The 17,975-nt window shown below is 43.3% G+C and overlaps 1 protein-coding gene across 1 annotated transcript in view; it reads left to right on the top strand.

Annotated features, from left to right (window-relative positions):
- The window catches only part of KIT (KIT proto-oncogene receptor tyrosine kinase), a 63,925-nt gene that overhangs the window by 15,353 nt on the left and 30,597 nt on the right, over positions 1-17,975 (top strand). Inside the window, exons 3-7 of the mRNA XM_015406117.1 lie at positions 265-543; positions 1,377-1,513; positions 4,877-5,036; positions 7,641-7,830; positions 9,844-9,959. Of these exons, the coding sequence (XP_015261603.1) occupies positions 265-543; positions 1,377-1,513; positions 4,877-5,036; positions 7,641-7,830; positions 9,844-9,959 (882 nt within the window). The remainder of the gene's footprint in view (positions 1-264; positions 544-1,376; positions 1,514-4,876; positions 5,037-7,640; positions 7,831-9,843; positions 9,960-17,975) is intronic.

Below are 17,975 nucleotides of genomic sequence, written 5' to 3'. Positions count from 1 at the left end.
TCAGAGTTTTTACTGATTTACCTAGACATTTTCCCCTCTACGTTGAATAAAATCTTTTTTATTTTTTTAGGAATTTTAGGGAGCAGATTGGGAAAAAGAGCAAAAAGGGGGGAGGAGCAGATTTGATGCAGTTAAATAAGTCATTCTGTCCTGTGAAACAGGTTAAAGGATTATTCCCTGCTTTTTGTTCCTTTTTTCACTAACATGAACATGGATACAGTAATATGAAAATACTGAAGAAAATGGTTTCTGTTTTCCTTACAGACCCGCAGCACCTGTTCCTTTTTGAGAGCTCTGTCTTCGCAAACGAAGATGATGATGGTCTTATTCCTTGTGCAGTGACTGATCCAGATGTTTCAAACTTCACTTTGAAGAAATGTGGTGGAAAACCTCTGCCTGAGAATATGGTGATAATTCCAGATCCTCAGAAAGGAATTACAGTAAAAAACGTGCAGAGGTCGTTTCATGGCTGTTACCAGTGTGTGGTGCTGCAAAATGGAGTTGAGAGAATGTCAGGACAAATTTTCCTTATTGTGAGAGCAGGTAACACACACCTTCATCGGGATCAGGGCTATTTTTGGGCAGGAACGCACAGGAACGGAGTTCCGGCTGGCTTCTGCATGCACGGCTACAGAGGGAAGGCCTGGAGAGCGACCCTCCCCCCCCCTCGGCGACTCCAAGGCGGGTGGGCCAGGGCCCCCCTGGAAGGATCGGGGAGGCCCGGGTGCTCCGTGGCTGCGGGGAGCCCGGGCAAGCCAAGGGAAGGCATGGGGGGTGGCGTAATAGGCTAATGAGTTTCTGCTGTTGGGTGTGACCTATTATGCTAATGAGTTCCTGCTGGGCTTTTTCTACAAAAAAAAGCCCTGATCGGGATCAGTACATTTAGCAAAGTCATAACTGCTGCTGTTGCATCGGAGTTTTGTTGCCATCCCTCCCCTCCACTCCCCATGGCGTAGGCAGCTAGTATTACTGCTATGCTCTTGCATGAGTTTGCACATTAACAAGAGTAAAATAATTAGGTAATTATTTTTGCAAACAGTACACTCAGCTTCTATAATAGAATGTCCATGCCACGGGTCATAACCCTACAATCATTGTCATGGAATGAGTTTCCTGGTTGTGCTTCCATTGTCACCCAGTTTAATATTGTGCGGCTTATCTGTGTATGTTATGCGGTGAGTGTTTTTGTACTTTTAACTACTGAAATGTACGTGGCATCAAACTACAACTCTTAATACATTGCAAAGATTTAAAATACCTCTAGGAGGCCTGATGTTTTATTGGGAGGTTAATAACTGTTGATTCCCTCTTTGTCCCTCCCCCCTCGGAGGCCCTGCATGTAATGAAAAATAATGCACATCTAAATTGTTTTCCAGTTCACAAATCCCTTCCAGCCATCACCTTATCCAAAGCAAACCAGCTTCTCAAAGAAGGTGAAGAATTTAAAGTTACGTGTACAATCAGGGACGTAGATAGCACTCTGCAAGCTGATTGGATTTTTCAAAGCAAAGCGGTGAGTTCATTATACCCCATCAGTCTTACCTAATGTACTTGAAAGAACAATTTTTAAAAAGCCCACAGGATTGCATTGGGCGTGTATACTTCATTAGTTGTGACAAAACAGTTCTCCTGAGTAGTGTCGTTATCAAGAGCAGTAGCCTTGGCAAGTCTCAAATGGGTGCCTCTGTGGATTCCTTCCTTTTCTGCCACGCATAGTCCTAAGCAACAGCCTACATGGAATTGCATCAACCACCATTTTCCCCTCTGATTGACGGGCCCTAATGGATTCCACCCACATTTCCCTACTTCCCATGACTCATTTCAATTAACTTCGTCATCCTAAGTCCAGAGCAGCTAAGCAGACACCTCAGCCTTTTTTTTGGTTCTAGGTTTCAGTTTGTCTTCCCTGTGTTGTTGTCTTTCATCTCCTGATTTGATTCTCTTTGCTTTGTCCTGAATGTCTCATGATTCTTGTCTTAGTGTCTTCTCATTCATTTGCTCGTTTATTCATATTGTTGCTTTTTAAATTCCACCAAGGATTACCAGGGTAGCTATGCAGAGGCAGGCAATGGCAAACCACCTATGCTCTTCTCCTGGGCTGAACACCCCCATAGCAGTCACTGTGTGGAAGGAATGCACATTAGATCTCACAGGCCACACACACCTGAAAGGGAGGACTGAATTAGCTAATCAGTCAATAAAGTATGCAGGGGTGAGGAAGACATTCCTTACAGGATGGTCTAGAATGTGAAGAACCAGGGGAGATAAATGAAGATCTGGAGGGCCTCAAGGAGAAGCTGCAGGTCAAGTTGTGATAGTAGCGTCAGTGCTGCTGTCTTTTGAGTCCAGGAGTGCTTGTTTGCGTTGCTGACTGCATGAGACACTAATCCAGATGTTCACACGCCAGAGGCATTTTGACAAGACTTTCCCAGCATTTATGAACCCCAGCTAGCCCACAGACATGGAATCTGAGCTCCCCAGCTAACCGTTCTGCATCAAGAGCTCCAAGCAACCAAGCCAAGACTTGAACTCCAAGAAGCTGTTCCCTGTAGCTTGATTCTGGCTCCTCTAAGCAGGCAGCCAGCCATGGAAGCAGGTCAGGCAGAAATAAAGGCCAGATTCATGAAGGGAAATGGCCATAGAGAGGCAAACACACTAGAACATCCTGGAGCCCTACATCAGCAGCTCCACTACCTGCAAGGGTAGGGATTTCTGTTGCAAAACTGGATTTCTTGGGAGGTTTCTTAAATAGTCCCAACAGCCAATCCTCTGGCAGCTGTTCAGTGAGCAACAGATGGGAGAGTGACACTAAGAGGTGTGGAGGTACTAAACCAGATCCAGAAAGATCCACCCAAGGGATCTGGATGCAACACAGTAGCAGTATGGATCCCCATCCACATGAGAATGGCAGCCACTTCCCTGATTAATAGTAGTCGAACTGGCTCTGAACCTTTGGTGGCTTAAGAACTTTCCAGTGACCTGTTTTGTAATTGACACACACAGGAAAAGCTCCCAATAAGGCTGCTTCTAGCCTTGTTGTACACAGTCCCACTATTAATTGACAGGTCTTCTGTTGTTAATGGCAGTGTTTTGAATGCATAATTAGCCATTCTTGTGTGCACAGAGAAAGAAGTTATACAGCAGTGCAGTGCTAGATAAATCATACACTCTCGAGCAAATATGTCCTTGGTAATCTCTCTCCAGGGTCCTTGGAGAAACACGCCTTTCCCAGCTAATCCATTGGTAGCAACAGAGCTTCTGTCTCTTAAGTGCTTTTCTGTTGGCAAACCCCCTTGCCAGCGTGAAGCCAGTCTCAATAGCATGCGGTCAACTCTGGGCCCTGCAGATGGTGCTTTTGGGACTGTTCCAAGGTCACACTATTTTTTTTATCTGAAAATTTGTTTACACGCAGGATGTCTGCTCATATTTTTGTGTTGTTCTCCTTGGTGCATTTTATATCCCCCCCCCCACATTTGTATGAATAAAAATCTACTGAAATACTTTTATCTCTGTTTTTCAAAATATCATTAGCAGGCAATCTGCTAAAATTTGAAAATGAGACATGAAAAATATATCTTGCTATTGTTAGGATATGTGTTTAATGAGCTGGCGCAGACACAATGGTGACTGCCTGCTAACCACAGCTAGCAAATTGGGTGCCAGCCCCGGGTACTCGTGCTGTTCCTCCCCTGTAGCCCCTTCCCTTCCGGGAAAACCAGTCCCCCCAGCAGTTCATCATCACTAACACTCACCACAGGTAAGTGAACTGGGTGCCGCTAAGCCGCATCAATTAAGAAACTCTTGTTAAGTGGAAACCCTGTTTTCTTGCCCTGACCCGAATAGCTCAGGCTAGCCCGATTTTGGAAGCTAAGGAGGGTCAGCCCTGGCTAGTATTTGGGTGGGAGAGCTCCAAGGAATGCCAGGGCCATGTTGCGGAGGCAGGCAATGGCAAACCGCCTCCTATAAGGTCACCATAAGTCAGCTGTGGCTTGAGGGCACTTTTCCGCCGCCACCTGCTTTCTTGCCGTCGTGTTTGACTAGTTTGAAATTAGAATCCTAAGCCTTCCAACAGTGCTTTGACGACCAACAAGATTTCCAGGGTATAAGCTCTGGAGAGTCAAATCTCCCTTTATCATTATCATTATCATTATCTGATGAAGGGAAGTTGGTCGTGAAGGTGCTACCAGGCTCAAATGTAGCTCTTCTACTGCAGACCAACACTGTTACCCACCTGAAACGTTATCCAGATGTTATGCAGCGTTACCGTAGTGACACACCAGCCCTCATCCTTGCACCTATTCAGTAGCATCAGAAATCTAATACCTTGTGGGAGGAGCCAGTGATCTAGCTGCTTCGTAACCTGGGGTTTCCTGTTCTTTGAAGTGGGGGGCAGTTCTGTCGCGAGGTTGACCTGCTTAGCAGCCAGCTCATTCCTCCTACATGACCCAAGTCTTCTGATGCAGAACAGTATCTTCCATACTGCTGAGGTAATGTAAGAAAAATGCCCCGAAACGTCACATTTATTAATCAGGACATATCTCCTAATTTTGTAGTTATTCCTGGAAAAGAAGGCAGCAGACTGAGAATGTAGGAGAGTATCCAAAGAAAGGAAATTAGGAAGAAAAAAAACAGAGGGGGAAATGAGTACAGCTCTGGGAAGGACGTTTCTTTTTTTTTCTGAACTGAGCCCCGAGAATATAGTTGTTTTGTATGGAGAGGTTCCAGTGACAGGTTCGTCACGATGGCTTATTATTCTGGTTTTAAGTTATGAATATTAATATGGTGAAGTTATAATTACGTCTATTTTTAATTTATCTGTGAAAGATGCTGTGTACACTGTATCTTAGATGTTAATTTTTCCCCTCCTTGCCGACAGAATGTTTCAAGAAAAAGCAAGAATATAGGTAATTTTGAATATGAACAAAAATTAACGTTGAACATCCGTTCAGTGGGAGTGAATGATTCTGGAGTGTTCCTGTGCCAAGGAAGAAACCATTTCGGAACATCCAATGCCACTATAACCTTGAAAGTACTAGGTAAATAATAATAGTTCACTTGTGTTTCACTGTCATGGGGGAGAGCAAATGATATTTACATAAACTTTGCTCCTTGATATGGAAGGGGGGATTTGAAATGCCCTGTAGTAAATTCAATATGTTATGCTGAAAAACAAAATGCCAGTTTTTCACTATATATACATTTATCTCAGACAACACACGATCCTCCCAGATTAAAGAACCTTTCTTTCAGTTTTCTATACCTGCGATAACACTGCAGTCCAATAAAGATGATGACAATCATATCATGCCGTATTTATATGATACTGTCAATGTAAATGCAGTATGCTGTCTCACAGGGTACCCATATTAAGTAACTGCTGCACAGAGTTCATGTGTATAAATAGCATGTCTACATTGGCAGGGCCAGTTGTAGGATACTTTTCGATAGGTACTGACTCTTGAAGGTACTGATTCTTGAAGAAATCATGGATGTTGGCATGGAAAGTGTATGATGTTTCAAAGCAGTGGATGTAGTGGAAATCTTCTGGTGTTTACTGTTTGGTTTGCTTATTGATAAATGTTTAAAGTTGCTTGCCCCCCCTCCAGAGTTCAAGGTGACATACATACCAGCAATACTTGAAATGAAAATAATTTGTAAAAACATTAAAACAACAAACAGAATAAAAACATTAACAACAGTGAAAAGCAGTAAAGATCATCTCCCCACTGAAAAAGTGCCCATTGGTCATATACAATCAAAAACCATTAAGAATGTATGCTAACATTCAAAAGCCTTACAGAATAGCACTATAAAGAACAGCATACAATGATGAGGTTTGGTGGCCGTCTTTGGGAAGGTTAACCCATTAAAATGAATTCAACAACTGAAGGGCATTGCACGTTTTCATGCATTTCCCTCTACTATGATGCATGGAAAGTATATGGAACGTATTAAATATTAACTCGAGCAGGGAGGAACATTTGGGTATGACAGCTTTAATTTGCAGGTCCCATGGGAAAGTTTGTTGCATTGTTTATTATTTATTTATTTATTTGTTGGACTTTTACCCCACCCTCCCGCCAAGGTGTCTCAGTGTCTCTCATGCCCTACAGATTAGTCTAGGCAAGGGCCTTCAGAAATGCTTATATTGCCCTGTTGATTAACATGCTTCCCTGGAAAAAAACAAAAACCCCTGAGTGTTGGATTTCTGTAACACGTAGTACTGTTTAAATATTAAAATTACCATAAGTGCTAAACTGATTAGGAGCATATTCATGTACTGTAATTAGCCAAAGTATTCTGAACATGTCTTTATGTAATTGGGGGGGGGAGGGTTCTGCTTCTTAGATGGTATCACTAGACCCAGGCATGAAATAAAATCAGTCTAGTGGCTACATTGCAGCATTTCTTAAATGATGTGAGGAGGACACCGAGTTGCAACTGAGACTGCGGAGTGGGGGGGTGTTTCAGATGAACTTCCCAAGAAAGTCTGAAGCCCCTCTACCCCTCTGTTGGCTTCAGGTTGGGAGGGAAGGGGGTTTAATTCAACAGTTCCCTCCTCCTCCTTTGTGGATGCTTTGTTTACTCCGTGATCTCTGCGAACTCACCCAGCAGTGAAAAGCAGCCCCAGTCCTCCTTGGCCAGGAGATTCTTAGCTTTAAATAGCCCAGGATGGTCCTTCCCAGCTTCCCCCCCCCCCAACTTCCCTTCCATGAAGCCCAGGGCCTTGCAGAATTGCCTTCTCTCCCCTAACCCTGGAGGCTCATTGGCCAAGTAGGGCCACTGTCCCACCCAACAGGCATGAATGGCACAGCTGCTCCTGCGGGCTGTAGCCATGTCCTATGCTTCTCCCCATCCAGCATGGGGGCGGGGCCTGTCAGGCAGGACTTTGGGGGAATGAGGCAGCACTAAGGGGCTCTGTTGGCTGAGGAAGTGGCAATGGTGGCAGCTCAGAATCTGGAGCCAGGGATGGGCCCTGTGTCCGGACAAGGTATTATATTGGACTGCATTTATTATCAGCTGTAAATACTATGGACAGAGCCCCCCTCCCCAAATACTATAGAAATACATTACACATGTGTGTGTGTGGGGGGGATTCGTTGGCTCCTAGCTGTCTGGTGCAAATCATGGTGCTAGTTCTTAAATATTAGAGCCCCAGACAGCCTGGATTAATCTGAGGATACTGCTGCAGAGCTTATTGTATTGCTGACTCTCTGTTTATTGATCTCTGTGTTGTATTTTTATGGTTGTTTTTCTATTGTGAACTGCCTTCTGATGTACATCCAGCGAAACATCTGCACTTTAAAGTTCCATTTTAATATAAATTTTCCTGGCATGAATGGCTAGATCTAGATCCAATATCCAGCGCAGGATCCCTTTGTGAGCCACAAGAGTTATTGCTCACCTCACTCAGTAAAATGTCACTCGACACTCACAGCTTTTCATTTAACTGATAAAATCAGTTTTCTGCAGGTGGAAATTTATAATCTTACTTTATCAGTAAAGTTTCCTTATCCCATTGACCTTGATTTAATTACGCACCCAATAATATGCACACATACACACAGGCCGGCAGCAGAAAACACTGGGAAGCCTACAGGCAATGTAATTTTTAAACTTTTCATATTTCAACCAACCAGGTAAAGGATATGTCAGTTTATCAGCTACAACAAACACAACGGTAAATGTCAATGATGGAGAAAATCTGGATTTAGCAGTGGTGTATGAAGCATATCCAAAACCAGAGGAAGAAGTATGGATGTATATGAATGAAACTCTGCAAAATTCATCTGACCATTATGTCCAAATCACCAGTATAGACAAAATCAGGTAATATAGAATGGTGCATGCAAACAGGCTTATGATATGGCTGGTTCTACCTGTTTTCCAGGGAGATGGGCCAAGGACCACTGCAAGATCTCTGTGACAGTTCCCAGCATCTTCTAGGTTTTATTGGCAGAAGCCAAGAGAGCAGTGCAGGGTTGTGTCCAGATTTCCATTTCTTCTCCAGCATCCAGCTACTGTACCTAAAGGGAGCTGTCATAATGCTTTCATCTCCTGGAGGTAGTAGGTTGTGGTGAGGCTCCAGCTTGAAAGGCTTAAGGTGAACCAAAAGTGAGAAGGAAAGCGAATACACCTTATGATTCGTTGTAACCAAGGCAGTGGCTGATAGCCTACGTTACCTTAAACAGTATAACAAAAGACCATGCTAGAGGCCTTTTCTGGACTAACAGATGGCAAATTTAATCTGGAGCAGTTGTGCTGAATGCATGGCATGAATGAAAAGAGGACATGATTGCTCTGTCTTCTTGGTGCTTGGGGGGTGGTGGTCAACAGTGGGAGGGCTTCTAATGTCCTGGCCCCACTGGTGGACCTCCTGATGGCACTGGTATTTCTGGCCACTGTGTGACACAGAGTGTTGGACTGGATGGGCCATTGGCCTGATCCAACATTGGCATCTCTTATGTTCTTATGTTCTTAGGAGACTTGGCTAAGTAGTAATTAGATGGTGTGATGTTTGTTTCCATCCCACTCTGCATTCACAGGTTTCGTGGTATCATTTTAGCCTCTTGACATTCAGAATATGTTGGACTGAGACATCTGGGTGTGCAACACATTGAAGGCCATCTGGAGTGCCCTGTAGGGAATTTTATCCAGCCAAACCCAGGTCCAGGGTTCAGCCACCTCTGACACCAGAGAGCCAAACGTGGCTCTTTGAAAATGGAAACGCAGTGATTTAAGTTAAGGTCTATCGGAGGGTAGTTGGGGTGCTAGGCTAACCAGTACATGAAGAGAATGGGAGGCAGAGATTCTTATGAGACTAAAGGGCTTCTTAGAGATGCTTTACGGAGATGGAAATGGTAGAGGAGAACAGACTGGAGTTACTTTGCATAGGATTGTACTGTAAGAGATCAAAGGCCTCTGTGTTACATGAACAGCTTGCTCAGAGGTAAAGGTGACAGTCACAGGTACTTTGGCAAGCTATGGGGAAAACTGACTTGAGGTCAAAAAGTAAATATCCTGTGTCTGTAGAATGATAAAGGGAGCCATGGAGGTACTAAGAACATTTTTGTGTAGAATTACTTTGCTGTAGCAGGTTTTTTTTTTTTAACCAAAACTTTTTTATTTTTCTATAATACACTTCTATCTAGATATAAAACTTCTATCTAAAGAACTAAATCTTCTTCAATTTTAACTTGGCTGTTTTAATTCCTGTTCTATATTGTTTTTTTTTGTTGTTGTTGGCTAATGCCCTGAACCCTGTGAATTCAGGGAAGGGTGGTATATAAATTGAACTTATAAATAAACTTAGGTTTTGATGTATTAAATATTTGTATCCTATTTCCCATTTTGGGCTTGAGGAAGTTTTATGGATTATTCACTGACCTGTCAGTCATCACTGATGTTAAGTTTTGTGTTTCCAGTTATGCAAACCGGCTGTCTTATAGTGTCACTGTTGATCTCTTGCCCTGAATTTGGCATAGTTTGGCCTTTTCATTCTAAATGGTTGCAGACCCTTGGCTTTAGCCACCACTGCGGCCTGACTCACTGATATTTGCTCATGGTATTTGTCGCTGCAGTACAGCCTTGGCATGAAGAAAGAACAGAATTTTAATTCAGAATTGTTTCCAACAGCTTTCTTTTAAAGTGGTGGTAAAATGTGCTTGTCTGCAAAGGCTGGGCACATCAGAATAGGACTCCTGAGTACAGCACAGTTTAAGGATCCTCATCTACAGTATAGATGAATGTCACATTTGCTGGTGAACTGCCTCATGATTGCTTTCTGCATATGCTGTGGATAACATGAGTAATAGAACGGAATTTCTTCTGATTTTTCTGTAGATATTCCAGCAAGCTTCACCTTACTCGACTGAAGGGAACAGAAGGAGGTGTTTACACGTTTTTGGTGTCTAATTCAGATGCCACCTCGTCTGTAGCATTTAATGTCTATGTGAACAGTAAGTAGAAGAGAGCAATCTACAGTGCTTTCGTTGTTGCAGACACTGTTGCATTTTGTGAAAACAGAATGTACGCGGAAGTTCTCGTAGGGCCTCATTGCTGACACAAAGGGAACCTCGTCAAGATTTAGAAACTGGGAGGAGTCTTGGAAAAATCCACTTCTCCCTGTCCCCTTCCCGTCGCATCTTGGAGCTAGCCATAGCTTAAAGTTAAGACAATACCATGTCCCTGAGTCCACAAGGGGACACAGCACAATTGTAGAGCTTTTTTTATAAAAACTTTTATTAATGCCGCAGGGGCAGAATCCTGTTGGGGACCCCTGTTCCAGTTCTTGATAACAGTGTCGGGGAGGGGGGCAGGAGCCCCTCACGCCCTGCACCACTGTCAGCCCACCTATGGTGTTTGACAAGGTAAAACAAGCTCTGCAATGGTACAGCGTTCCTGTGGCAGACTCATAGAGTCCCGTTTGGCCTTTGGTGTTATGTTAATGCTTTAAGACAATACCATGTCCCTGAGTCCACAAGGGGGCACAGCACAATTGTAGAGCTTTTTAATAAAAACCTTTATTAATGCAGCAGGGGCAGAATCCTGCCGGGGACCCTTGTTTCAGTTCTTGATAACAGTGTGGGGGAGGGGGGCAGGAGTCCCTCACCCCCTGCACCACAGTCCCTAGCACAGTCAGCCCACCTATGGTATTTGACAAGGTAAAACAAGCTCTGCAAAGGTACAGCGTTCCTGTGGCAGACTCATAGAGTCCCGTTTGGCCTTTGGTGTTATGTTAATGCTAACAGTGTTCTCTCAAAACCATTTTTTACAAATACTTGACTGTGTGCAAGACCTGAGGTATAACGGGCTATATATCACTTACCTTTATACTATGGGGTGTACAAGGTTTCCAGGGTAGATCGAGGTGGGCAGCCATGTTGGTCTGAAGCAATAAAACAAAGTAAGAGTCCAATAGCACCTTTAAGACCAATAAAGTTTTATTCAAGGTGCCATTGGTCTCTTACTTTGTTCTAAGGTTTCCAGGGGTTAGGCTTCAGAATTCAGAAAGCAGCGTCTCCCCCTTACCCCAGTATATAACTTTAACAGAATCGTATTAGAGCTATGTTGTTCCAATATAAATATATGGTACATAATTTGCAAGCCCATTTTTTGTGGTTGAAATAAAATACTGAAGCTAACAATGCAGAAATATCATGCCACTTTCAAGTCTTCAGAAATATACTCAGTTGGATCCTATGACTGTCTTCCACTAAACTGGATCATATAAATTCCTTCCACCAAGTCTTTCTCCACTGGAAGGAAAAGAGTCATAGGATCCAGTGCAATGTCTGTACATAGTCAGTGAAATGTACCTGATTCAAAAGGTTTTGTAGGTTGCCTCACTACTATTGACCTGTTCTGTACAGGTATGTAGCAGGGCTTAGAAGACATTCTTAAGAAAAGGAAAGATTACTTAAGACACCGATATTAAGCAGGGCTATCTCCATCACATGGACCTTAGTTGATTTTGGTGTTTCAGTGTCCACGCACACAACCATACATTTATTATTAACTTTCACAATTGGTCCCTAGCCTTCAAAAATGTTAGAGGGCATGTACATGTAATTATTCCATGTTATATTTACAATGAGATAGATTAGACAAGGGATGGGTATGAATCGGCTCACAAACGAAAGTTCATGACAAATTTTGGGCAATTTGTGGTTCGGCAGACTCAAGTTTGTGGCAGGTCAACCGGCACAAACTTTCCACAAACTTTCAAGCAGTTTGTGGTGGGTCATGCCAGTTCATGAATGGACTCGTTTCCAGACATACTATCTCTGCAGACAGACTGTCTCTACTCAATTTAAATGTTTACCAAACTTGAAAGCAACGAGGGGGGTGGAACTTGGAGGGTATTCGGGGAAAGTCCCCTGCAACTTCAATGTCTCTAGCTTGCAAAGGATCTGTTCTGTATCCCCGTCATTCTCCCCAAAAGTACTTTTCTAAGGGTACCTTTGGGGGCTTGTAACTCGGACCCCATAAATCCAATCCTCACCAAACCTGGAGGGCAGGTAGAGGAGAGTCAGTTTGGTGTGTGTGTGAATTTGGTAACTCTAGCATGCTGGGGAGGGCATTCTACCGCATCACAAACCTCCCAAACCGAACCAATTCGTTTGGAGTCTAGAAGTTTGTGATGGTTCATGGTTCGCAAACTGAGCATGCCATGAACCACGAACCAAGCTGCATTTTCCCAATTCATGTCCATCCCTAGATTAGTCTGACAGATAGTGATTGATCCCAAGATCATTGTACAGTGAGCTTGTACATTGGGTGTTGAAAGGCGAACATGGAGAACTTTTCCCTTCTCCGCTATAATGTTAGAACTCAGTTGCAACCAATGAGGGTGGTGGGCAAAAGGTTCAAGACAGACTAAAGGAAATTTTTATTCAATTAGTAATTAAATTGTGGAATTCACTGCTAGTGAATGCAGTGATGACCACTAGCATAGATGGGTTTAAAGCAGGAGTAAAAGGATTCATAGGAGGCATTGATGGCTGCAAGACATGATAGGGAACCTTCATATCAATAGGCATTAATTCTCCGAATACCAGTGCTTGGAGGCAAAGTCAGGATTTGGCCTTTGTGCCCTGTTTGTTGGCCACTGCATGAAATACAATGCTGGATTAGGTAGACCACTGATCTGATCCAACTGGATACCCATTATATTTTTATGTTCAACCATAAGTGAAGTTTTGAATGTAAGTCTCCCTGGACCATTGCTGTGTTTACTAAATCCCTTCCTTCTGCTTCTTTCTGCTTCTTCTCCTGGTGACATCTTCATCAGTATTCAGAGGACTGTACAAAATAATTGGTTCAAATGTAGCCCAGCACTAGCTAGCATTCCAAAACCCCATCCTGGGAGCAGTTTTATTAGGGACTGGCTTGATGTACTCCAGTGTTTTTCATTATGCCCCAAATCAGAAAAACAAGATACTAATGGCTATATATATTGCTCACTGCTCCAGTGACAACAAATTAATTATTGAACGTTTCATTAAGCTTTTTTGCATAGTTCCATCCTCTTGTCAATAATCAGCCACTAAGTGCTTTAAATCTGTAATGTCATTAGTTTTATTAAGTGCTATGGAGCTACTATCAAGACAGATTCCAAGCATGCCTAAAGAGAGCCTGAAGAAGTTACTTTCCCTCCTCAGTATCTCAATGATCTTCACTTTAGCTCTTTGCATTACTTTTATTACCAGTTTCTTTTCTCTCTTAATTACTAGAGGCAAATGAATATTTAAGATTAGGCGGTGGTGATACAAATGTTCGTCACTAGTGTCCTCCGGAGAGGAAATTGTCACCCAACAACCCAAGCCTATGCAGTTCTGTAATTTTAAGCTATATGGGCTAGTTGTGCCAGTATTGCCTCAGTTTACATCACTGAGACACAGGTGCGAGTTGTTGCATTAAAACTAGCCGTTGTTTGATGTGGAACAGAAAGGGCATTAAACATTTGCATGTGGCCCAGAAGTAAGCAGTGAAAAAACATGACATGGGTAGTAGGACTGACATGGCAATGCACCCCCTCAACGTCTTTTGCCCATCAGAAAGAGAAATTTCAGCTCTACAAAGAAGTTCACGCTAGCATGGTGGACTTGGCCAACTTTCCTCATGCATAGGTTGCCACTGAAGCTGTACTATGTGTGTTTTTACCCCATATATGTTTTTAGGATCAAAAAGTAATATTGCTTACATTTCTTCCCTGTATGCCATTTGTAATTTCTGCTGTCAACTTTGGTTAGGTCTTAAATTCCCTTGTGCTCCACACAGAGTTAGGACACACCCACTGATTGCAATTTTTTAATGCTGCCATTTCTTAAAGGAATTCAGGTGTGGGTCTCCCTTCCTCTGTTTTGCCCCCCACAACTCTCCTGCTAGCCTCAGAAAAAGTGGCCGGTCCAAGCTCCCCCAGATCTCGCTGTCCTGGTCCTGCACTCAGATTACTACATCACACTAGCCTGTTCTTGTCTCTAGTATTTCTTGGCTTTGGGGACCATTGTATAAAATCTTTTTGTTTAAATCAGTGCTTAAGGATGCATTACCTACTGATTTACCATTAGATTATTGCATCTGATAAAAGCGGGTTGTAGCCCTTGAAAGCTTATAAATGTATTAGTCTTTATTTATTTTACTTATGTTATTTATAGTCTGCCTTTTTCAGTGAGGCTCAAACTGGTTTACAACAGAGTAAGGCAAATAAGATTGACAGGATGAGACATTCAGCAAATAGAACTATGAAGTTTGGATTGCAGAAATCTGAAAACATGCAGAAATCTGAAAATGAAGCTGAAACAAGGTTTAAGCTTTAACATGACATCTTAACAGTACAAAGATTACATAGCAGGATCATACTCAACAGCAACAGATAGTACATACTATTCACAGTAGTATAGTCCACAGTCCCTGTACATTTTGTTACAGTAAGCTCTATTACCTGTGTAAAGAAGGCCTCCTAAATAATTCAGTTTTGCAAAATTTGTAGAAAGCCTGTAGAGTGGGAGCCTTCCTGACCTCATCAGCCAGGCCATTCCGTAAAGTGAGGGCCACAACCTACTGCTCATTTCTTTATTCTACACCTCAATTGCTCCTTTTGGCCTGCTCTTCAACCCCACCCCTTCTGAGGGCGGAGTGGCGGAGGCAATGGAGGACATGGAGAACTTTGACACAGCCTCAGGTGGCTTCATTTCCAAGGAGGATGGGGACCCCCTTCTTCCAAAGACAGGACAAAGAGTCTGCTCCCTGTTGTGGTCAAGCAGGCACAGACCTGCAGAAGAGCAACCAATGGCAGATGAGCAGAAACAGAAGAGCATGCCACACAATTCAGTCGTGCCTCAGAAAACGCCTCAGTGGCAGTGGCTGATTTTGGTGGCAAGATCCTCTGCTCCAACGAAGATGGCAGACACTTGGGCTTGGCACTCATGGTTGCTGCAGAGCAGTCAGGGAGATAGAGCAGCATTAGGGAAGCAGGGTAGAAAAGACTCCTCTCCCTCCCAGTCTCCATTTTCTGGATGGTCCCCAAAGGTAGCAAGCTGACTTTTCCATATAGTGTTGGAAGACGTTTGGTCCCTGCAAGAGGAGGCTGCACTTCCCCACAACAGAACCGGAAAAGATATTCAGCATCCTCCTGCAGATCACATTCTTCCCCTTCCCATGGATTGTTTAGACAGGGAAACAGGGAGGATTTCAGGGCAGATTTCAGGGCACCAGCCCTGGCTGACTAAGTGACTTGAAAATGGTGGTGCACAGATCCTACCCCTTCTCACAAAAGTCCAGGCCTCTCCTATGGGGAACTCAAGGGAGTTCTTCCAATAAGGAGCTTATGGTTGCAGAGCAGCCTGAATGTCTCTTTAATCAAGATGACTATCAGGGACAATTGGCCAGGGCTGTGATGGCGCTAGATCTTTGGTCTCCATCAGGGCAAGGCAGGAACATTGGCACTTACTGTTAGGGCAGGGAGGGAAGGGCGTCTTGTCCCACCCTGATTTAAAGCAGGGGATAACAAGCTGCTTGTTAATACCTTCTCATTTCCTGTCCTAACATGTTTCTTAAAATGTTGAATGGGTCACGTAGTATTTTAGTATAGATACCGGTTCAGGAGTTACCAAACTGAGGAAAGTGGGTGATTCTCCCCAGGAGACAGAAAGTCTGGACGAATTTTAGTCCTTCCTCCTTGATGGACAGATGAAAATCTTGACAGATGTCAAGATGCCCTCCCTTTCTCAGAGCAGAAGGAACCCTCCTGGTAAGTGCCCGTGGTCCCTTTCCACTTCCAGACAAAGGGTTTTCTTACCCAGCCTGTTGATCAGGGGTGACAGTCTCTTGATTTATTTGCACATTCAGCAGTGAATATGAAGAAGTCTCTCTCTCTCTCTTTTTTTTATGACAAACCACTCTTGACTTTCTGCTTTCACTCCAGGATCACTGATGATGAAGAGGTGATTGCTCAGTAAATGGTTTGAAAGTAACATGTAAAAATTCTCTTCTAAGTTAACGGAAGACTTTTCCCTGTGAGAAGCCTTCCGGTTCTGCCATGTGATTTAGGTACCTGCTGCCAGATGAATAAATATTAGAAACGGTATCCTGGGAATACATATGCAAAACTCCCATTAACATCAGTGACAGCTCCATAAACAGAACCGCCAGCACTTGGCCCTCAATCATTATGTAAAGTGCCTCAGGGAATGGCTGCAACTGCTTTTTTGTACCGTAGCATTGGAAAGTTAAACACGTTACTGGAAATAGCGGGAAATAGTTTGTTCTTGTGTGTGTGTGTTTGGTAGACCCTAACAGTTCAAAAAACATAAATCTAAAAACAAATTAATTAGGGTTTACTGTGTATATGAAAAACTGATATGCAGTGGTTAAAATATAGCATTAGGTATAAAGGTAAAGGTTCCCTTGCTCGAAAGCCAGTCGAATCCGACTCTAGGGTTGCGGTGCTCATCTCCGTTTCCAAGCCAAAGAGCCAGCGCTGTCCGAAGACGTTTCCGTGGTCATGTGGCCGGCATGACTAAACACCAAGGCACACGGAACGCTGTTACCCTCCCACCGAAGCGAAACCTATTTATCTACTTGCAATTTCTTGCTTTCGAACTGCTAGGTTGGCAGGAGCTTGGAACTAGAGATGAGATCTCACTCCATCATACGGCACACTAGGGTCTCGAACTGCTGAACTACTGACCTTTCACAGCCTGCAGTTCAGCGTCTTAACCACTTGAGCCACCGCAGATTTAGGTATATCCCACCTTAATTAAGCCAGTGTGGTGTACTGGTGAGAGTGTCAGACTAGGACCTAGGAGACCTTGTTTCAGATCCCCACTCTGCCATGGGAATTTGCAGGGTCATTTTGGGCCACTCAGACACTCTCAACCTAACTCATCAGGAGGTTGTAAGGATAAAATGGAGGAAAGGACAACAATATAAGCTGTTTTGGGTCCTCACTGGGAAGAGAAAGGCATTGTATAAAGTAAATTTTATCTTACTAAGTCTAGTTCCAAAGGCAGGTAAAGGCTTGGATTTAAATCAGTTTAGTCCTGGGAAGTAAGAAGCACTGATGTCTGCAATCCCTGTGATACCCAGTGTGCCACTTTGATTACTGCTAGTCCACATGGCAAACCAGGGTGGTGGTCTTCTTTGGAGAAGTGTTGCATAAAACTGCATGCAACAGGGCACCTCTGTTACCTGCCCCCCCCCCTCCGGTGCTTCTCCAAAGCCTGGTTGAGTGCTTCAGGTCCCATGCTGACCCATTCCTACAAACATGTTCAGGGAGTCCTGCCACTTCAATTGCATCCTATAGCAACAGTTGTCTCTTTGCAAAACACACATGACATTCCGTATTTCCTTCTACTTTGCTTTTAAAAAATCCTTTCACTGTGTTCTTCAGAGTGTAAGGAGATTGTAAAGCAGAATGGAATTAATTTAGTCCTGGAGGGGGGTCTAATGATATACATTGTAAAATTATTTGTATTGAAGCAGGATTCTCAAAACAACTGGGAAAACCCTGATAGATAAATCCAGGGGTGGCCCAAACACCCCATTCTCTGGAAGGGTGTTTTTCCACACAGCTCAGCTCCCTCTTAGGCAGGCTCCAGGAATAAACTTGGTAGGAGTTGGTAGTAAATATTTCACAAATGCAAAAAGCAACCACTCTGGAATGATCAAAGCATTTCTTATCAAATCCAAGCAGCTTGTTTGTTTTGTTTAAAACATTTTTATGCTGTCTCTCTACGATTTTTATGCTGTTTCTCTACCTAATCAGGATCCCTGAACATACGAACATTGAAACATTTGAACAATTAAAAACATTTAAAATTATAACAGAATTCAGTAAAAACACATGGACATACAATACCAGAACCAGGGAGGAGGGCCAATAACTGTTATTCCCAAGCATGGGAACTGAAGGAATGGGTGTTCAAAAAGGATGGGCTTATGGATCAGGATGTGATGGCACCTTGTGTTAC

The sequence above is a fragment of the Gekko japonicus genome, unplaced genomic scaffold (assembly GCF_001447785.1).
Source record: "Gekko japonicus isolate JY-2015 unplaced genomic scaffold, Gekko_japonicus_V1.1 scaffold896, whole genome shotgun sequence".
Lineage (NCBI taxonomy): Eukaryota > Metazoa > Chordata > Lepidosauria > Squamata > Gekkonidae > Gekko > Gekko japonicus.
Note: the sequence above shows the minus strand (reverse complement) of the source record. Positions and strands in the feature narration are given on the sequence as shown.